At 34.5% G+C, this 23,509-nt stretch overlaps 2 protein-coding genes across 2 annotated transcripts; one reads left to right on the top strand and one right to left on the bottom strand.

The window, feature by feature from the left end:
• Window positions 1–1,524: 1,524 nt before the first annotated feature.
• LOC103706126 (agamous-like MADS-box protein AGL11) lies at window positions 1,525–22,824 on the bottom strand. Its single transcript, XM_017842517.3, has 8 exons — window positions 22,714–22,824; window positions 21,562–21,777; window positions 6,512–6,593; window positions 4,054–4,118; window positions 3,817–3,916; window positions 3,386–3,427; window positions 3,246–3,287; window positions 1,525–1,904 (listed from the first exon to the last, which is right to left on the bottom strand). Exons 2-8 carry the CDS (start codon window positions 21,741–21,743, stop codon window positions 1,701–1,703), a joined length of 717 nt encoding a protein of 238 aa, XP_017698006.2. The 5' UTR covers window positions 21,744–21,777; window positions 22,714–22,824; the 3' UTR covers window positions 1,525–1,700.
• On the top strand, window positions 15,720–17,547 carry LOC120113275. Its single transcript, XM_039134300.1, has 5 exons — window positions 15,720–16,081; window positions 16,183–16,306; window positions 16,394–16,717; window positions 16,827–16,934; window positions 17,041–17,547. The coding sequence occupies exons 1-5, from the start codon at window positions 15,735–15,737 to the stop codon at window positions 17,401–17,403; spliced, it is 1,266 nt and encodes a 421-aa protein (XP_038990228.1). The 5' UTR covers window positions 15,720–15,734; the 3' UTR covers window positions 17,404–17,547.
• Window positions 22,825–23,509: the final 685 nt, after the last annotated feature.

Raw genomic sequence — 23,509 nt, 5'->3', positions numbered from 1 at the left:
GATATCTTACAAGTCTCTTCTTTCTTTCTCCCTCTCTACTTCTAAGAGGATGTATCCTTTTACCTTCTTGTCAATATATTTGGCCCCAAAGCTCATTTCTTCTAAAAGGGAACAAAGGATATTTGGCAACCCTCACCTCTTGAACCCATTAGTAATGCAGGATTGCCTCTGGTGTTTCGCATCGAGCGCCATTCTGTTGATCTTAGGACTTCTAATTATATTTTATTTAAGAGATCATGGGTGATTTTCCAATCAAGACAGGACTTAGCCTGGTGGTTTAATAAAAAATGATACTACTGTATTTGCTCTACTGAGTGGATGCTGTAATGTCAAATAAATTGGAGGCTATAAGCAAGCAAGAAAACTTGACACCTATTGATGGCCCTATCACGGGCAGAAAACGTAACTAAAATTTGGCTCAAAGTTAAAAAGATAATTGATTTTGGAGCCTGATCAAGCTAAAAAGGAATATAATGAAAAAACATTGAAAACACTATTAAAAAATTATGAGATATCGTATGATATATCATTTTTGAGTGGCTTTATTTTCATTGATATTTGATGTATATATATATATACTATTTATTTGAGTATTCTTAATTGTTAGTTTGTGATTTTATGATACGTGTTACAATTTCTTGCTATTTTCAAACTTAAATTATTGTGTTGGTATGGATGTGTGAAAATTCTTATTGGGCTATAAAGCTCACACCACCTCTTTCCTTTCTTTTCAGAGTCGCAGAATGCATAGTTCCGGATGGGTTAGACATGAAGTTCGAGTATCAGAGTTATTAGTTAGTTAGTAGATTATTTTTTTTTATTACTAATGAACGTTTGAAGATCTTGTAACTGAACCAGTTTGATTATTTGGAAATGGATTTATTTATTTATACTAATTGATTAATTATGGAGTTATTAGATTTTTTTGTTCATCTTCGGTCTTGCCTGATCTTTAGGGCACTGCTCTAGAGCTCATGCGGCCGCGTGACGCAGTCGACCCAGGTGATGGGTTCAGAATGTGACAATGGTCTGTTACGGCACTAACTGGATGCAAGAATCACATGACTATTAGAAAACCTGGACTTACACACAATCTGGTTTTGGTGATCTGCGACATCTATATGCATCAAAAGATCTGACAGATACAGTGGTGAAAGAAACTACTTACATGCACATGATCTTTGAAGGAGCAGCAAAATCTAAAGCTTGCAGCTGGGGTTAGAAACATAGCAAAAGAGAACTTTGAGGGCTTTGACTTCACAACTTCAGTAATGTTTTGGTGACACACAGCAGTAGAGGGGTAGCTGTTCCTTAAGAGGAGTGCAGATCTAGTTTTAGCTTCATGATCTAAGAAGTACTAATTCCTTCACTGTTGTGGAGATTCCTTTCAGCATTTTAGGTTTCTCATTTGGCATGTCAGTTATAGCTCTAGGATGTGCATACTGCATACACATGTCGTGTATTCATGCCACTCTGATCTGCTCATTAATGGATGATGGTTGGTGGAGAGGATTTCTATGAATATATACAAAAGTGCTTTTGTTCTTCAGGTATACTGAAAGCAAGACAACTTAAGGCACATTAAGATGTCTATTGATATTAGGAATATAGAAATCAGATAAGTCCTCTGACAGACATTTATGAGTACGGGTCTTGTAACCTGTGTTATTAGGACATGTCGTTAACAAGAAGAGACATACTTAAAGTAGATTTTTTGCAGCTGGATCAGCCTTCATTTCGTAGCCAAGATGAAGGGTTGTCTGATCTTGATGTTGTGAATAGTGCTGTGCTGCCTCCAACAAATTGACATGGTAATAGTTTCGGGAATCGAATGTTGGAAGAGTATCAAACTCAGGCCCTGCTGGCACAATACCTGCTTGCTGTGCTCGCTCATTCTCTGCTATCTGAGAACACCAAAAAATTCAAAGTGAGCAATAAGAATATAGATGGTAAGTTGCTACTTTGAGACTGTGTGTGACTGTACAGACCTAAATACAATATAGAGAAACAGAATCAATTGAATCAACAAGTGAAAATATAAAAGACTCATGACCGAGATGGAGGAGAGGAGCCATTTCTTTGAGGAATCCAAAGAGTCAGCAGCAAGCTGTCAAGCCTCCAAAATACTGTTTGTGTTGGTATGGACATGTAGGAAAAGAGACCCTTTGTTTTGTGAAGAACAAATTAATTGGCATTTTGGCTTTCAGGGGGTTTCATTTATGGTTGTTGAGATGTTACATGTTTGAAGTCAAATGCAACACTTTGATTTAAACAATATTGTTGCCCATTATAAGAAAATATAAAATATATAAATAAATCTACTTCATTCTATTTGCCTAAGCTTTTAGGGCAAGTGGTGATTTTCTGATAGTATCAGAGCAGAGATCCTGAGTTCGAACTCTGTCTCCGTACTTTTTAACTCCATTATTAAAAATTTTATATGTTGGTCTCACCCATCAAAAAGAAAATTCGACCCACATGTGAGGAAGAGTGTAAGAAAATATGGAATATATAAATAAATCTATCTCATCCTATCAGTTTAAGCTTTTGGGACAAGTGGTGATTTTAACACCCATGAAGGGTGTTGGTGCATCGATCTATCAAGAAATCGGCAATCCAAAATTTGGGCTGTAATTAGGTCACTTGTTCAAGTATTGCTTGTCCTGTCTCTTGCTTCAAACAGTCGATCATTCTGGATCTCATTCAGAGAGGACAATTTTCAAATGAGCCTCCATACAAAGGCTTCAATATATCTGTACTATCATCATGAATATAGTTTACAATCACATTTATTTTTTATACCATGTCATACAGGCCACTATTGAGGAACCACATAATTACCGCGCCTAGTGGAGCTGAATTCATTTCTTGAAGACAAGCAAATAAACTCAAAGTGTTTTGTCATAACTATTGGAAAAAAATCCTACTATTCTCAACTGTTAAATGCGGCAGTATGTAAAAAAAGTTTGATCAATGAGAGAATTTCTAGGATATAAGTTACTGCTTCGTTAGCCAGCCATTTTAAACTTATGAAAATGCATTTGTTTTTCTCTCAGTGCTAGAGTACACATACAGGTCTAAAAACATGATAGATGATATCAAATATCTTATGAATATGATATGCAAGTACTGTTTTTTGATTGTTGGTCACCTAAATTTAATTTCATTATGCATTTCTTTTGTTTATATCAGAATGAAGTATCAGACTAACAAAAGGAAGAGAGTTTTGTTGTTCTCATTGATACCTTAGCTCTGAGGTACATATTGTCATTTTGAAGTTCTACTTCCTACAGTTCAACAACAAAGAACCACTCAGAGGGAGACAGATGAATGAAAGAAATCAACACTTGGAATTAAGTTGCAGGGATTAAGTTTGTAAGATTACCTTTTTCTGCATATACTCGATCTCTGCAAACAGCAGCTCATGCTGATGATAAAAAGAACAATGAGATTCCTTAGAAATCAAATTAAAGGGCTGGATGGACCAAAAAATTCTGATGTTGCATATTATTAGGTAATGGTACATGCATACTTGGTACCTATGTTGAGGGCAGAACAGAAAACAAATTACACTTATTTTATATTGACTATATTCTCGGATCCCATCAAATATTTTATACATGTTCTACCCCCCTCCCGTGAACCAAAATGATTTCCCTTTTCAATGCTGAATAGTTGCTGGGTTGAGATAACAAATCTGGTTGATGTAGGGCATGATGTTTTATAACTAATAAGCATAAACTTCAGATAAGCCAACAAACTGTGCTGGTGGCAATATCAAGATCTCAGTTCGAAGAAAACATGGATGCAGATTACCTTCTTCGATCTGATCCGTGTGATGCCTCTTTCAAGTCTGTTTTCGAGTTGCTTGAGCTCCTTTACAGTCAGAGAGCTCAAAGACTCACCCATTAAGTGCCTGAAAGTTAGAGGTGGTAGTAGATTAGGAATCATGGTAAGACATAATCAAGGCTTAGAAAATGCATACCTTTCCACATATTTAGCTACATTGTATTCGAGACCTACAATCGTTTCTGATGTAAGTTTGAGGTTCACCTGTTTGCGTTTTGTAAAATCTGTATCTGGTGGCGCAACTTTGCTGATTCCTGCTGATAGTATTGCTGCAACCACATCACCATAGAAAATTCAAGATGATCAAATGAATCTTACAAAATTTTAAGTGATTTCTGCTCTATATTTTCTAAATCTGTCTTTTTTCTTTTTTTTTTTTTTTAAGCTGTCCTCACTAGTGCAATGACATACATAGAAAGCAAATACCATTTATATGGATAGCATTCGTTTCTTCTAAAAAACTAAAATGTAATAAACTTGATTATTCAAAAATGATATAAGCTATTATTTGAAGAATTGTGAGCTGTCAAGGGGAACACGAAGGAGTTACTTCCCATCCTTTTGAATCTTATAACTATCTCATACTTATGGTGGACCACAATTCATAGTCCTTGATTAGTCTAAATGACAAATGGACCTGTCTGGCCTGTCTGAACTCTAGACATTTCCTGGTAATGACAATTAAGAAACAAAAATGCGTAGCTGTATCATGCGAGAAGATGATTTGCAGGTAATCACAATTACGAAACAAACAATGGCATGAGTAGCAGATAATGATCGATAAAAACAAATCATTCAAACGTACTTTCTTGCCTTTGCTATACAATTTGATAACCACAATAGACTTTAAAAAAAATTCCGGATTACATAAAAGCTCATTAAAATGCCACAACAATAGAGTTGCACCTCATTCAAATAACTTGCAAATGCGGTTTATTTTGGAACTGAGGGCATTGGATTCTAACAAGTGGCAGTATAATGGCAAATCTAAGCTAATGATATCATGTCACTTGATGTGAGTTATGGAGCAGGATCAGCTATAACAAATATGTAGGGTTAAGACTAAATGTAGATAAAAACATACTTGCTCTTTCACAAATGATACCCCAAATTGTATGTATTTCATACCCTTTTGAGAAAAAAACCAATTCTTTCATACTTTCTTCTTATTGCTATTATTATCACTTATGGCATGCACTGTCTTATTAAGGCAGTATCCCTTGTCTTGTCTTCTAGCTTGTGACATTTAGGTCTTTTTGCTTAACTCTTATTCGTTGTTTCTGCAAGTTGTGTTTTTTATTGCATGAAATTTTGTGTCAGCAAACCGATCAATAAAAAATCTTGTCATGCCATTCCCAAATAAAGAACAACAAATAAGGAATTGGCCATGCATTGTGAAGTATAAACAAACCTGAGTGTTTGATGGTAATAGTCAAGTCAACGTATGAGAGAAACATGATCTGTTTAATTAGTAGTATTGTCCACCCAAGATTCAACATATTCTTCTGTAAAACAGATAAGAAGCAGACAAACTTTGATGTATGTCTATGTGATTAATCTTCTACCTAGATAAGCTGCACTTTATTTGAGAGTTTTCACTCTTAACTACCTAATATTTACATTTTACCTGGGCATCAGTTGTCATCACAATATTTGGTTTTTTGAAGAGTTGAATTCAAAAATTTGAACTTAGCCAAAGACTTTTAGAGCCGAGGAACATATATTTTACAGATATCATTTAGCAAAAATGACAAAATAAAAAGATGATATATATGATCTCATCTCTATTTACTGATTGAACTTTTGAATTCTTTTGAACATTCAGACATTGTAATCAAGTGGTTGAAGTTCTCAACCATAGACTAGAATGCATTATCGACCATGTTTTCTGGTTATAATAGGGATTTCCTAGGACTAACATGAATATATTTACATCTATTACTGGCCAAGGTCTATCTTTCTTTTAAAACATAAAATTGAGATAAATTGAAATAAATTCTGGAAAAATATAGCAGATGAATGTTTACTGCAAATCATAATTGTAAAATGTGATTGAAACCAAATAAAAAAAAATGGAGGAAAAGCAAATATGGTTCTGAACCAACAAGGTATTAGTGGAATCATTCTTGGATGATATTGCTAAAATTCACTATCTCATTAGCACAAAGTATTGGAGTTGATGCAAGGTGATTATACTTTGCAAGGAAAATCTTTTCATCACCCCTTACGTCATGCGGAGTGACAACTTCAAATTCATGTTTTCCATGAGAAAATTGACTCTGACATAATCTTAGTAGTTAGTAGTATCATCACTCTGTTCTCTTAGTAGATCAAGCACTTTACAGCCGTTACAGCCCTCAAAGGAAGGTTGTAAACTACCTTAATCCACTATTCTCAACCAAACTCAAATATGTCCAAAGAAAGCAACAACCAATGAAAATGAGAAAAAGAATCTGTCCAATCAATATATCAACAAAATATTGCAAGGTACATGTAAACCTACAAATAAACAACAAAAAGACCAACTATATAAATAATTCACTGGCTTGCTTTTTTGCCTAAAATTATGAACTTGAAGAATTTTAACTGATAAAAAGATAAGGTAAAAATGTATGTAATTTAGAGAAAACTAGTTTAGATTGAATTGCCAAGTCTTTCTTACTTGAGAATTAATCTCTATGGCGGCACTTGAGTTTGAACTGTTGGCACATGCCTTCTTGTACCTATCAATTGTTGATCTTATGCTGAACAAAAGAATTGCCAAACCAGATAAGTTATATGCATTTTAGTAAAAATTATACATTAAATTACTCATGAGAAGCTGAACTGTCCAATAAACATGCCTATTGATATATCATGTTGCATTCTAAAAGAACATGTTTGAGAGTCATGGAGAGCATTATTAAAAATACATTGATGAGGTCTTGAAGTAAAAATTACTTATTAGAAGTTAAAGGAACTAACATTTAAACTTAAAACATAAATTATTAAAGAAAGAATATTTTCAAGCACTTCATTAAGGTTGCTGACATGATTGCTTATTAAACATTAGAAAAATGAAACTTGAACACTAGTTTAGACATTAAGAATCATATGAATCATGTTTAGTGACATCTTCTTACTATATAATAAATGTTCATTAAAGAAACTTCACAAATATGGCTATGTTATCCAAAAATTTAAGTTGTAAATGGAGGTAATGCAACCTTCCTACTGAAATCTAAAAAGAGAAAAGCAAGGTAATGAGAATAGTACATTAGGTGCTAGAGAGTGTCATGTAGCTATTGTTTAGAAAGTGCCTTGATAAATATAGTGTCTCACTTGATTACCACCTTTTATGATAACTGTATAAGAAACAATTGGCTTTTATATTTAAAAAGAGAGATTCCTGGTAAAATTTATCATTCAAGATATGCGTCTTATAATCTAGATTAAATGGCCCTAGACAATCCGGATCTCATCTTGAATCATGATGCATTATGAATTGTATAGTCCCTTGGATCATAAGATCTAGGTTGATTATGCTATTTAGAAAATAAATCATTTGTTATTGCATTTTCCATTATTCATTAAACTGTATAAATTTTAAATTATTTCACTTATAGATCTTGATTAGTGAAGTAGCAAACATAGTATTGCAGTTTGTGGGCTTAAAAGAGAAATTTTTATATTTTTTTAACCACGTTTTGGAAAAATGATAATTAATTGGAAGATAGTATATAAATCTTGAATAACTGGACACAATCTTTATTTTATTAGGCACTCTATCTATATGAACTTATACTAATGCAAATTAGATTTCTTATATGTATTCTTTTTTATTCTTCATTCATCAATTCTATATTTGGCTCATAATTTTTGCATTTCTTGTATATTTTAAAATTTTGATGCTTATACAGAGATAAGGAAGCCAAATTATAACTTTTGGTAGATTCTTTTGGATAAGATCTTGGGTTTCACAAATGGTATCAGAGTGGACTTAGCCTACAATCTATATAGACTAGGGGCACAACAACACGAGAACTTTTGGAGCTAACCATGGATTGATTATAGCATTTGTGATTCAATTTGATTAGAATAGAACTCTTAGCCTAGCAAGTAGATCAAACTTTAAATAGGAGTATAAAAGGACCATGTGACCATGTGTTTGGTTCTACATTGTACATTAGAAAAATTTTGGATACTTGTATAGAGCCAAAAAACTAAATAATAATTTCTAACTAGCCTAAGGGTGTTGTTGATGTTTTGAGGAAAGGTGTTTATGTTGCTTATAGGGAGTGTTGATGGTTGTTAGGTGAGTTGATTTGTGTTAATTCTTAGTTGTAGGGTCTTTTGGGACCTATTAGGATCGTTCTCTAAGTAGCTTTTATGAAAGATGGGTATGGACATTGAGTGGCAACAAGTGGAGGTTGGGATGTTGAGGTGACACTATAGTGGCAAGCATAGGATGAGATGGCAAGTGAAGACCGTGATGATGAAGTGAGGAGATGATGCAATAGGTGCCCCATAAAGAGCTGCATTAATTTTGATGCTGAGCTAAAGAGCAATGGAGTAGATGGTAGTAGCAATATAGTAGAGTCGAGCGAGACATTAAGAGACATGCCATGGAGGAGCATTGATTGGCAATGGAGCCGTAATGCATGAAAGTGGTAATTCTCCAAATTAGGAGAAGAGAAGATGCAATGGTCTGTAATGACATCTAAGTAATTAGAGCCTAAAAAGTAGAGGTAGTACAATTGCAGAACTTTAAATTTTATAATTCAAACTCAAGGAGCTGTTATGGTTGGGTTGGTCATTGTCTAGGCTTAGGGGGTGTATTTTGGGCTTTTATTAAGTTGCATTTATATTTGCTTATGCTGAGTTTTATTTGTTATGCTCACATTGGTTGCTTAAGCTTGCGGTCTTATATCCCTTCTTCTCTTTCTCTCTCCCTTTCTTTACTTTATATGTAATTTATTTTAGTTATCAGTCACATATTATGGTGGGTTTTCACCATGTGCTCAAAGAAGTAGTATAATATATGTAAAGTATAATAAGTAATTTGAATGCTTGATTTATTTTAGTACACTGCACTATTTACCAAATCATTCCATGCATTATCTAATGAATCTACTAATATTAAATTTTGCTTTTCAATTTCTAATTGATTAAAAATAGAAATAAACTAAATGATACATGATGCAAGTTGAACTAATGGAGTTTAAGTTGAAATTATTCTTACAAGATTGGTAAGTATATTCCAATTATTATCAAATATTTTTTATTTCCTTAATTTAATGCATTATTTAGAGAAAAATAGTTGCAAAGGATATCTATGCAATTAAAAGTTGGAGTAAAATTTTTAAAACTATTTAAGCATACCATGTAGTGAGTGGTATATGTTCTATTCTATTGATTATATAAGGTTCACATTCTTCAGTTCAGGAAACCGCGATAATTATATGTATCAAAGCTTAATTAAATACTATATGTTCATTTGCATGCTCAATGGTGTATCAATATTAAGCATGAACTATTATGTAACTGTAAAATAATCAAACATGTCTTATTCTTTTTTAATTTTATCCTCAATCTTCTTTATGGCAATGAAAATTGATAAAACTATTTTTGTTTAAAAATAAAATTTATTTTAGTTTCTATTTTTTCCTCCCATAAGCATTATTCGGAGTGTAAATACAAATAGTGTATAACAATGGCACATTTATCAATTATAAATATCGAAATACAAGTTCTCATAAATTGAAAACATATATTTGATTAATTAAAAAGTATGTGTACAAATGGTTGATGCCTATTTCTTAATCAATGTGCTCTTATAAATTTTTTAGTATCCCTTTATAATATTGACGTCCCACAAACTGGTGCATTAATATTGATATTTTAGAGTTATAATTAATTACAAATCAAATGAAAACCCCTATATGTTGCTTTTTATAGTTGTAATCGACCATACAAAATGCTTCAATATCTTATTTATTTTTATTGATATTGTAGTACTTCTATTGCCCAATATTGGACTACAGCAAATAGACACTATTGCATAAGTATTTGATATATCCAAATTGCAAGTTGAGTCATTTGAGAATATAAAGAATTCCAAGATCAAGAATTAAATAGATTATCGGGTTCAAATAAAAATTAATTTATTGGTATGTAAGTTATATACTAAATTAAGGAAAAGAGGAGAAGTTTATAGAGCCAAAAAAAAAATACAAACAAGATTTGTTATTCTTATATATGTCTTGACTATCCCCATGTATCTTGAGTATCCTTCTCCTTGTGTGATTATGTATGGGTGATTTTAGTTTAATTTTGAGTTAAACAAGTATCTCACCTATAGTATTGGATTCTTCTAATGCAAAATATTAGAACAAGCTAATTATACTAGGATCCATAAAATCAAGTCTTATAATATTGATACATATATAAAATAAAATAAAAGTATTTTAAATTTTCTTATAGATGCATTAAGTGAGAATATACCATATATCATATAAATTAAGAAGTCAAATTGTTGATCATGATTAATACATATTAAAACACATATATCTGAGTTTGACTGATTTGAAAGGGTCTATATCTTTGATGGAATTAGAATATGATATCATGCTATTAAAAATATTAATCATAAGTCACATGTTTACAAGTAAGAAATGTTCAAACCTATGATATTTCAATTTTAAAAATATGTTAGATCATTTTGAACATATTTTGTATTGACAAGTTCAATATTTTTAATTTATGAAAAATATAATGGGATTCTAATTTTGGAACATGTTTGAAATATTATACCATATTATTCTCTTTTTTTAAAAATACAAATTAGGTGAAGTGTAATAATAACAGAAAATATATATCTAATTGAACTTGTTTTAGGATTTTATAGATACTTTTTTTTCACAATCTAGTGAAAATAAATGTAAACTTAACTAATATCTATGAAAAATATATTTTAACATGTTCTAATGTTATGGAAGTGAGTTATTTCCAACTCTTTCTAAAAATGGTATGCTTTAAAATATATACTTTCATACAAAGGATTACGTGCCAAATACTTTTCAACTAAATTCAGATCATTTATCATTTATTATAAGTACGAAACCAATGTAACTTTTAGATCTAACTTTATAGAACATATTTTTTCTCCCCAAAAAAATTATGTAGTAATTTTTCAGAAAATGACATTAATGAATATAAGCAAGCTTTTTATATCAAATCGAGGTTAATCGTTCGACTTCACCATCATTTCTTGTTCAAGGTTTGAAAATTCTTATAATTAATTTATCAAAGTTTTCTTCAATTTCCTCCCCATTTTTAGTCCTCAAGATATACATAAAACTTCTTCTTTCTTAAATTTAGATTATATTTATGCACTTCTAAATCATTCGACATTTTTCCTTCCTTTTTGTCCTACTTTTTTCTTTCTTATCTAAGCATATACATTAATAATTATCTCCCAAATTGGATTTATCTATGTACGATGATAAATTGTATGCCTGTGCTCCTGAGTTATATCCTTGTTGGCCCTTGATGATAACGTATTAGTCAACCACTACCAGAAAACACGCGTATAGTGACGGAAAATTAGTGACGGACCGTTATCAGTTACTATTTGTGACGGATTAGTGACCGACAGAAATTTGGTCACCGTGGTGTAAACTTAGTGACCGTTTAGTGACAGACCGGTCACAGAATGCGCGGGTAGGATGGGCGCCAAACCTTAGTGACCATCATAGTGACGGGGTATCTGTCAGCAATATGATAACCAAAATTGCAACCAGACAGTGACAAATGCAGCCGTCACAAATATAGTAACCCTAGTATTTATAAATTTTTAAAAGATTATTTTTGGCAGTAACAGATTATTGACAAAAATTTCTGTCACCAAATTTAATTTTAATTCCAAAAATATTAAAAATATTATTTTTGAGTAAACCTAAATTAAAAGAAAAGATAAAAGGAGGAATATCCAAAATGAAACTAAGTGTGCCCGCCGTTCCGCCCAAATTTCTTCGATAATCCAAATTCCAATCGCTCTCTATAAAACTCAAATTTCTTCTTCTCATTTTAAAATCTCATGGTGTCGGCCATGACCCATTTGCACCCCTATTGCAAGTTTCCTGCTTTATAGAATTTTTTTACCATGCTTTATAGTTCAAAAATATTTTTGTCTTGCAAGTCCCGTCCAATCAGCCTTATAAATAAAAAATAATTTGATATGAAATTTGGCTTGCAAACCGATTTAGCCCAAATCAGCCTTAGATATACAATTTGGCTTGCAAACCGTGGTATAGAACCATGGTGATTTGCCTTAGATAATCCACATCAATGGATATTGGTTGTGAACATGGTCAGCAATATAGAACCATGGTGATGGAAGCTATGGGTCCAGAAGAGGAACTTCATTTGAGAAGTGCATTTGAAGTTAATCATGAGGAAGAGCCAAACAAGGATGCTGCAGATTTTTATTCTTTGTTGAAAGATGCAGAAGTACCTTTGTGGGAAGGGTGTAAAAAACACTCTAAGTTATCTGCTATTAGTCAATTATTAAATTGCAAGTCTGAATTTAATATGAGTATATCTTGCTATGATCGAATCATGAAAATAGTGAAGAATATGTTGCCGGAAAGTGAGAAGCTGCCCTCTGATTTCTATCAATCAAAGAAGATGCTTCGGAAGTTGGGGTTGGAGTATACAAGTATTGATGTTTGTGAGAATAATTATATGCTATTCTATAAGAAAACAGAGAATTTGATTGAGTGTACTATTTGTGGTCATCCTCGTTATAAACTCAGAAGAAATGATGGTGGTGGTAGAAGAAAAGATGTTCCTTATAGAAGGTTGCGATATCTTCCAATAACACCAAGACTTCAGAGGCTTTTTATGTCAAGCAGAACGGCTGAACTCATGTCATGGCATGTGAAGGGAGGTGATTCAGATGAGATGGTGCATCCTGCTTGTGGGGAGGCTTGGAAGCACTTTGACCGCATTCATCCATCCTTTTCTACCGAGCCTCGTAATGTTAGACTTGGGTTATGTACGGATGGATTTAACCCCTTTAGCCAATCAGCTCGTCCTTATTCTTGTTGGCCAGTTTTCGTAACAGTTTACAATCTTCCACCATCAATATGTATGAAACGACCCTACATTTTTCTAAGTTTAGTCATTTCTGGACCTAAGAGCCCTGGCAAAAGTATTGATGTCTTGCTTAGGCCTTTGATTGATGAACTTAAAATATTATGGGAAGTAGGGGTCACCACTTATGACATCTTTAGAAAAGAGAATTTTCAAATGAAGGCAGTTTTATTATGGACTATCAATGATTTTCCTGCATATGGCATGCTTTCAGGATGGAGTACGCATGGAAAGTTGGCCTGCCCGTATTGTATGGAGAACTCAAAAACATTTACACTACAACATGGTGGGAAGACTTCTTTTTTTGACTGCCATCGTCAATTCTTGCCCATGGACCATGCATACAGATACCAAGTTGATAGTTTCTTCAATGGTAGAATAGAGACAGACCCCCCACCTCGTCGACTGTCTGGTGAGGAGTTGAAAAATAGGATCTCTGCTTTGCCTAATATAACTTTTGGTTTGAAAGCTCCTAAGCACACCATTCCTGGATTCGGTAAAGATCATAATTGGGTGAAAAGGAGCATATTTTGGGAGTTGCCCTATTGGCATACACTACTTATTCGACATAATTTAGATGTCTTGCATATTGTTCGGAATGTGTTTCTCAATATATTTTACACTTGTATGGATGTAAAAGGGAAGACTAAAGATAATGTGAAAGCAAGGCAAGATTTGGAGTTGTATTGCAAGCGTCCTAAGTTGAGGATTCAATTTGTTAATGGAAAGCTAGTTAAGCCTCCAGCTTCCTATGTATTGTCCAAAGACCAAGCAATGGAGGTCTGCGAGTGGGTGAAAGGGTTAAGACTGCCTGATGGATATGCTTCAAACATATCGAAGTGTGTTAACCTGGATGATTATAAGTTTTACGGGTTAAAAAGTCACGATTGTCATGTTTTCATGCTGAGATTGCTTCCAATTGCATTCCGTGAAGTATTGCCAGCACCAGTGTGGGATGCATTGACAGAATTAAGCTGTTACTTTAGAGATTTATGCAGCACAACTTTGCGTGTCCAAGATATGGAGGTTCTTGAGAAAAATATTGTGGTAACTCTCTGCAAACTTGAGAAGATATTCCCTCCTGCATTTTTTGACTCAATGGAGCACTTACCTGTTCATCTAGCTTATGAAGCTAAGGTTGGGGGGCCCGTGCAGTACAGATGGATGTACCCCTTTGAAAGGTAACAATTTCTGTAAATCCATTAATATAGTTTCTTTGTATCCATTAAATTTGAGAAATTAACATATTAATCTTATTTATAGGCTTATGCATGATATAAAGTAGAAGGTAAAGAATCGAGCATCGATTGAAGGTTCTATTGTCGAGGCTTACATCATAGAAGAAATATCAACTTTCTGTTCGCATTATTTTGAGCCTTCTATACAAACGAGGTTAAATCAAGTTCCCCGTAATGAAGATGAAGGGGAGTTTGATCTCGTGGATCGTCTATCCATTTTTACTCATCAAGGTCGACCTTTTGAAAAACCTTCTGCAAGGCATTTGACTACTCAGGAGTTTAATGCTGCTGAGTTATATGTTCTTCTTAATTGTGTGGAGGTTCAACCTTTTGGAAAGTAAGTTACACAAGTACTTAATTATAATCATGCTTAAAAATGCATATGGAGTACAATATATGTGATTATAGCTTTTGTCTTGTAGGTATTTTGATGATTATATCCGGCAATCTTGTCCAAATATAAGCCAAATTGATTTGAAAAGACGACGCGAAATGGAGTTTCCGGCTTGGTTTAGATCATATGTGAGCTGTAAATTCATAAATATAATAATAAATTAGACTTTCACTTGATTTATTCTTACGATATTATTTTTATTATGCTAGGTTAATGACAGTAAAAATCATGTTGATGGGCGCTTAAAGGACCTATCATATGGCCCTGGAAATAAAGTTAAATGTTATAAAGGCTACTTTGTGAATGGGTACAGATTTCACACCAAAGAATATGGAAAGGATAAAAGAACCTTCAACAGTGGTGTGTGCATTAAGGGAAGCAGTTACAATGACTTTGAGAGTGACTATTATGGGATGTTGGTTGACATTATCGAGTTAGACTATTTTGGGATTGGTAATAAAGTAGTGTTATTCAAATGTGACTGGTATGACAGAGATAAGGGTATGAAAGTGCATTCTCAACATGGCCTCGTTGAGATCAATTACAAACTAAGACTTCCAACCAATGATCCGTTTGTATTAGCTCAACAAGCACATCAGGTGTTCTATACTGGTTACCCAGGTAAGAAGAAGAATCGAAGATTGTGGTGGACAGTAATTAAGACAAAAGCTAGAGGTAGGTTCCTTCCTAGTGGGACAGAAGAAAATTTTTCTGATTTTTATCAAGAAGAAAACTACAGGATTCCTACCCCAATCTCGATGACAGATGAGCTTGATGACCCAGACATTTTGGTTGGTGTTAATAGAGATGCAGAAGATATTGATGCAGCAGAAATTGAGTTGACAACTAACCAAATGGAAGAGGATCTTGAGGATGAAGAAGAAGATTTTGAAGATGAACAAACTGAGGAAGAGGAGCATGAGGCTGAGGAAGATTAAAATACAACATGCATATTTATAAATGTTAATATAACTAATTTTAGACTTATAAATTATAGTTGTGCAGACATGAGAAAGAGCAAAGGGAAAGCAACAGGTCCACCGATTGTTCTTTACTTTGATTGAATTTGTTGACATTTACATTGTGAAATAACTATAACTTTTTATTGTTGTGCAGTTATGGCCAAGAAAAAAGGGAAAGCAATAGGTAATGGAAAAGCAGCTTTAATACTGGCTGCTACTCAAGTTCCTCCTCAACCTCCTAGGTTGCCTGAGCGTGTCGAGGAATGTCATGATGATGATGATTACATTCCTGATGGGGACATGATTGAAGAGTTGGATGCAAATGAAGAAATAAATGATGAAGAAATGAATGGTGCAGTGCAAAATCATGAGGATACAATGAATGAGGATCAGATGAATGATGAACTTGGAATTGATCCAAGACAGAGCAATGGCCGAGAACCAACCCTTAAAGCCCCTGTTGATGCAAATGGAAAAGTGATTGTTAGGTGCAAAAGAGGAATGTATGAAAATATCACTTTCTTATATCACTAATTTGAATTTATGTGTTTGTTGCATTTAAAGTATTTAATTTATTTTCTAATGAATATTTTTTAAATTGCAGGTTTCTTGATTATGAGGTCAGTCACAAAGCTGTTGCTATCATGCGCCAATTTTTCAATGGTCCGTGGTTGTCATGGAGGGAGGTCCCTACACATGCTAAAGTTGGAATGTGGAACAAATTTGAGGTGATGTAATTAATTTATATTTCTTATCATTAACTTTTGCCCTTAGCAAATAGTAAGTCTGATTACTTGCGATCTATATATTGTTAGGAGATACACACAATTCTTCCAGGACAATTGCATCATGTGCATCAAGTTTGGAACAAGCATTGTCAGCGACGATTGACAACCTCATTAGGGAGGGTCAGAAGCCAAAAGCTTCTGGAAGCAAAAGGAGATTTAAATAAAGCCCGTGATAAACCCCCTAATTGGATCTCTAGAGAAAATTGGAATAAGCTAATTGATATTTGGATCTCCCCAAAATGGAAGAAGAAATCAGAAGCCAACAAAAATAATAGAAACACCATGAAGAATGGTAGCATCTCTAAACACTGTGGAGGATCAATCACATTTGTCAATCATGACGAACGATTGGTACATATCTTTATTCAATTAGATTTCTATAATAATTTTTATATTATTGTTCAATCATCTTAAATTAGCCCATTATATGTTAATGAATTTTTTCTTTTCTCTTTTGTAGAAATTAAAGTTACGTAGGGAGCCAACAATAGTTGAATCTTTTAGTCGGACGCATAAGACAAAGCAAGGCATGGGAGGATATGTAGATAAGAGAAGTGAAGCTGTCATGGTAAGTATAATTTTTTTATGATTCATAAATATTATTGAGCTTGCTCATGTTTATCTCTTGTTTGATCCACCATAATATTTTTCTCTTCTTTTAAATCAACTGGCAGGCAAAGTATTCAGCTGAATACTCCAAAAAATATGGTGATGCCTCCACCTCAGATGCTCCTCCACGTGATTATGACTTGTGGTTTGAGGCAACTGGTGTCCCAACTGATGGCCATGTCTATGGCTTTAGTCCCCTAGAGGATCTCACTGGAATTATTGGGCAATCATCATCTGCTTCCACCTCTACAGGTCAAGCTCCAGAGCTGTACACTCATGAAGACCTTCTACGTATTCTTGAGCAGGAAAAGAAAAAATGGCAAGAGGAGGTTCTTCAAAAGATGAGAGAAGAGATTGGCTTTGGACCAAGGCATGCAGATCGGGGGAGTAATGGTGATTCTGGTTCTGCTGATCATGCTTCATTATAATTGTTTTTGCCTTAGATGATAGGTCTTTGCATTCTTAGGAGGAATGAAATCTCTGTTGATCTTTATGACATATTTTTAGACTTTGATTTTGATGGATTCAGGACATGTTGATGCCAATTTTGAATGACATTTAAAATGACTTTTGCGTAATGTTGAATGCCTTTGCTATTAATGATATTACTATTATTATTATTATGAGCCAATCAATGTACCAAATGTACCAGGTTATTAGATTGTGATCGGTGACCAAATTTTGGTTACTAAATTGTTTACCAAGTATTGTGACGAGCAGTCATAAACTTAGTGACAGGATTTTGGTCAATAAAAATTAATTTTGCTCAGCGCGTTTGTAACCAATTAGTGACCGTAAACTTATCACTAGGTCAGTGACGGGATTAATGACAAATGTAGTGACAAAATGTGTGACCATGTCTGTGACGACTAAATCTGTCACTAAAGGTTGTGACAGATTAGTGACCAAACTTGTGACCGCATTCTGTGACAAAATCAGTGACCAAGTTACCTTCGTCACTAACTCCGCAACTGGATAGTGACGGAAAATACATAATTTCTTAAATATTTAATTCTTGAATTTGTAACGGCTTAGTGACGGCGGTTCTGTCACGGAGGTTAGTGACGGGAATCGCCGCCATCACTGAGAATTTAGTGACGCGTGTTTTTGTAACCAAGTCAGTGACGGGAGCTCCGGTCACAAATTCCATATTAGTAACCGGAAACACGGTATAGTGACGGGAATCTCCGTCACTATACGCGTGTTTTCTGGTAGTGAACATACCAAAACTATATTGCATATTGATTATCATCATGGTTTATAATAGCAAACAAAGTCCTCTAATCGAAGATTTTAATCCAATAACGGTAACATCCCTTTTATTTCCTCTAATCATGGGTTTATTGTTCTTAAACAATGTTGTTTCTCTATGAGAAATGGTACCAACTCTTTAAAACAAGATAAATGACAAACTGGCCTTGATCCAATAATTTAACCTTTTAATGAAATATTAATCGGAGAGGAGAAATGAGAGATGAAGTGCTTTCTCTCCATCTCATTCCCAACACAACTATTTTATCTTAATTAGGAGATATTAAGTAGGTTTTGATACCTAATAATAGCATAGTTATCTTCATAAAATGCATGCTAATTTTATTTAAGATGCAATTTAGGAGATTTCCATTAACATGCAAATGGTATAGAGTATACAATGTTGGAAGTCCATCGCTTGTCCTTTCGTACAAAGATTCTATTCCTAGTTTATTTTTATTTCTTATTCCAATGCTAGTTGGAATAGTTTGTCTTTTAGTACTGGTCTATTTTAGTTATGTTGAGCCTTAGATTTAATATATTTGGGTTAAGTTTTTAGTTAGAGTGAGATATTGACATCTTTATCAGTAGGAGATGCTGATGTTTTTTTTATAGTTGGAGGGAGAGTGTGGCTTTATAAACAGAGAGAATGAGAAACTTACGTAAAGAAATGGAAAGAATTTTTTTTGGTGAGGAAAAGTATTTTGGAGATGCTTAATGCTTCTTTATTGAGAGGAGCCAAACTTATTGTTTTGGCTTTTATTTTTTATTTTTATTTTTTCCTATTATCTTTTTTGCTTGATTTAATTTGTGTTTGCTCTGGATCTTGGACCAACGTGTTTGATCTATTCTAGCTAGTATGCTGTTCTACACACATTGCAGCCATGGATCAAAGCTAGCAACCTTTCATGAATGCATTAGTGCCCCTTGATTTGCGTCCACTTGAAAGTTTATGAAATATTTTAGTATATTTTCCTTTTTTAATTGTTAACAATAATTTTTATATTGAGCATTGCTATTTTTATTGTTGTTACCATTGTTGTTGCTCCTGTTGTTATTATTGTTATAAGTTTATAACCCTACTAATGTTTTAGTCCTTTCATGATCTTTGTCGCTTATTATTATTTTTATCTGACTTTTGCTTCTTTTATGTAAACACATTGGAGGAATGTGCTGGTATACCAGTTCGAGACAATCTCTAACATTTTTTTTCGTAAAATATACTTGGTTGCCCAAAATACACATTCACATTCTCTCCAAAGGCTTGTAAGAGTATACCTGTACATAAAACCGGTTATCAGAGAGGACACTAAAGAAGAACAGAGATAATGTCATGCCGTGTAAAGCTACCTTCTTTACGTACACAGTAAAATCTAGTATACAGACGCTAAATCATTTCATCCATTCCAATATTGTGCCAGATACGTGGAAAAGTATTGCTCGTCATGACACAGAGAAACTTCTTTGGGTGCAACACAATGGTTGAACATGAGATGATTACATGTGAGGTTTTAAAATCTTTCTTAGATTATAGTTATCATACGAAAAGGAAAAAAAAAATCTACATTTTCCTTGTTCCTATTTCGAGTGAGCACAGAAGGCTGCAGTTTCGCCCAGGTAAATCTAGTCTTGATTGGGCTCCTAGTCCTCTTCTGTCAACCTTTGTTTCCTCAACGCTGACAATGAAGCTAAATGCATGACAAGATGCAAGAAAGAACCTGAGAGGAATTTGTAAGGAAGAAAGCTAAAAAAAAGCTATGATGAACACCTAGTTGTGGGAGATGACATCGAAGGCACGGGGCCCAAGAAATATCTCATAACCAGTCACAATGAGCTCTCCATTCAAAAGTGATCATCTTCACCCTGCACAGGTGTCCGAAGACAAGCAACCGCCCATAAAAGAGGAAGGTACACATGGTTGATGGGTTTGAGCCGCTTAGCACCAGAAGAGAAATCCCGTAGGGAGAAGAACAGTTTCCATCTCCATATATATCAGAAGGTTTAAAGACCAGAAAAAATTTATGACTTGCTTTAACAGTGAAAACTGAAAAGCGAATTGGCTTTCAGGAAGCTTCAACTTATAAATAACTCATAAATGAAGGGAGGGGTGCTCCTTGTCCGCTAAATGATTGATGAACAGATATCTGGCTCATTTTCCCATATCATTAGAATGCAGTCCATTTAGGAGCTCCTCTTTCCATTGAAAAAATACAGGAGGTGCTCGAACAATTGGAGACCTTTTGAGGGAATTAGTTACATGTATAGGGGGCGAGAGAGAGAGAGAGAGAGAGAGAGAGAGGGAGAGAGAGAGAGAGAGAGAGATGGCTAGAAAGTACTGCAGATTGACAAGCCAAAAGTGTAACACAAGAAAGGCAAAGGCAAAGAGGAAGGGAAGGGAAGAAGAAAACCTTAAAATGTAAACCCATAATAAATACCGTACGTGTATTGGTTAGAGGGCTAGAATTTACGCTTTTCATGATAGGAAGTCTAATTTTTTAGAGAAACATGACAGGAAGTCTATTGAAACGACTGGAGATATCGTCATTTCGTGGAGTCCCTTTGGAAAAGGTTATAATCGAAGAATCAACTACAAAGTTTCCTTAACAAAACATGGGTACGTCGGAAAAGAAATCCTATGCCAAGACAACAGCTAGAGAAGCTATTCACTCCAAACACCTTGCAAGGATGCAAGACATAATATTATCCATCTTAATCTTCCGGTGTAAGTCTGAAGCCAAAGTGGCATAGAATAAGAGAGACTATGAGAAAATAACGAGCATATATACTATTAGAAGAAGAACGTGTAAAGACAGATTAATAAGCTTTACTTCATTGTTTCTTTCTTTCCATCCCAAGAAACGGCTTAGAGTAATACATCTATTCTAATACTAGAGTAGAAAGTCGTGTAGAGATAGAATTCATATCACAAGAATGTAAGCAAATCTCAAACCCTTTTTAATTGCCCTTCTCTTCACCAGAAAGGGAGATAACGAGTCAAAAAAAACTCTTCCTCTATCACTCGATCATTCCTTCCTATTAAAAATCTTAACAACAAGCTGATCCCAAAGCAAAATAACAACAACAACAACAATAATAATATTAATAATAAAAGCTGAATTAAATGTGACAATATGAAAGGGGATTTTAAATAATAAAAAATCCATTTGGATCGGGGATGAAAAGGAAGCATATGAAAGAGGAGCAATACTTCAATCACTAACAAGCTAGAACCTTAAAAAGAATTTGGCTTGGCCATAGAACAAATAAAGCCATAAAACTCGATATCAGAAGGGATGAGCAAATTAGGAAGAGAAGACATCATAATAACCTCATACCTGTTATTGGCGTCCTCATAGAGGCGGCCCCGGCTGGAGAAGACGATAAGGGCAACCTCAGCATCACAAAGGACGGACAATTCATAGGCTTTTTTCAGCAGTCCATTTCGGCGCTTGCAGAAAGTGACCTGCCGGCTTGTGGTGTTCTCGATCCTCTTGATCTCAATCTTTCCCCTCCCCATGATCTCTCTTTCTCCTCTATCTGCTGAAGTTGATCTAGATTGCCAAGAACGAAGAAAAAAAAAAGTTTTCTAAAACATAAATGAAATAACGGGACCAACATGACCTAAACCTTCACATATTGACATATTATTTTCCACACATCAAAAGGTATTCAGGAAAAATTAAAAGCAACAAAAAAAATAAAAGATATATAGAAAGAAAGAAAAGATGGGAACTTTAGGTTGAACTAATGCTCCACAAGCTCAATCTTGGTGTTATTTCTAGCAAATAATTATGGTAAACTGATCAGAAACAACTACAGCGGGAGAAGAAAAAAAACCCACAAGTAATAAACATCAGTTTGAAGTAAAAGAATATTTGAATGGTTAGGGTTCGGAAAAGAAAGTGTGTGACAAATAAAACGGTGTAAGAAGGAGATTCACAGCTCAAATCTCGATTCCAGTAACATTTTTGCTTGCAGATCTTTCTTTTAGAGCAAGAGAGGAAACCAACAAACACAAAAAAACAACCGAAAAAAAAAAAGAATTAGGGCAACCAAAATACATGGAGGAAAGAATTTTTCTTAGAGAAAAAAATGAAACCATCAGAAGGAAAGAAAAAAAAAACTATTTCTTTTGACAAAGATATATTCAAGAACATGTGAGAACATAACCCTAGAAACTAGAGTCAAGAACTTGGACACGGAGCAAACGATCCGATCCGACAAAGATACTGTTTTCCTGGAGCAAATCTAGCGAGAAGCGGGAACAAAGTCCCATTTTGTTGCTGATGCAACGATCGTTAAAAAACAGACGAGATCAGCAACAAGATCGCCGGAGATCCAGCAAAAAAAAAAAAAACGAAGAGCGATAAAAATAACTCCTTACGATTTCTAGCAACCCCTAATTCCGGTATTATCATTGAAAAACAAAGAAAGAAGAAAGAAAGAGATTGTTCTTGAAAAAAAGAAAGAAAAACTGGGGAGTTTACCACTCCAGGAACTCAGCTTCCACGCCGGAAGGGAACGGGAAGTCCAACACCGCGAATTCCGAGGGAAAAGAAGGGAGCTCAGCTCTCTCTCTCTCTCTCTCCACTGCATGCAATTGGCATCGGATCTGGTGGCTTTCCTCTTAAAGAGTGGAGGGCGGGGTGGCCGGGTAAGTTGTACCGCCGGATGGAGTCATGTTGCTCCATCTTGGCAATAATAATGTCACGAGTTAGCTTCATCCTTTTGTCGTTATTGGAGCGATTATAGGGAGATTGAGGAGTTGCGGTGGAACAGTTGACCGGGAAGTGGTGGGGGGGGGGGAGGGGGGGGGACCTTCGAGGTCTGAATAGCGCGCGGTAGGGTGAAAACGATCGGTAGCACCTCCTCCGCACGTGACCTCCCCATGCCGTATTCCTTCTCAGATTGTGGTTAGGTGTAGGAATGAAGTGAGAAAGGAAACTTGCTAACTAGACTAAGATTCTTGTATAACTATAGGATGAAGAGAGTTTGGATCTTAAAAGTAACAAAACCTTATTTAAGCTTGGCTTGGCAATTCTTGCCACATGCTTTTCTTGATTCATTATACATGGAACAGGTGACATGGTGCACAAGAAATCATTTCAATGGAAGGTAAAATAAGGATGCATGCCACCTTTTTTTTATTTTTTTCTCTCTTTAAATGTTTTTCTTTCTATTCATTTCTTTCATCCATTAATAGTTTTCTCGCATGTATTTTTAAAATATTAAAACTTCCATATATTTGTTGTTATCACATTATATGCATTCCTGCTTCATTCC

The sequence above is a fragment of the Phoenix dactylifera genome, chromosome 1, assembly GCF_009389715.1.
Source record: "Phoenix dactylifera cultivar Barhee BC4 chromosome 1, palm_55x_up_171113_PBpolish2nd_filt_p, whole genome shotgun sequence".
Taxonomy (NCBI): Eukaryota; Viridiplantae; Streptophyta; class Magnoliopsida; order Arecales; family Arecaceae; genus Phoenix; species Phoenix dactylifera.
This window is presented reverse-complemented; position numbering and strand designations above follow the sequence as displayed.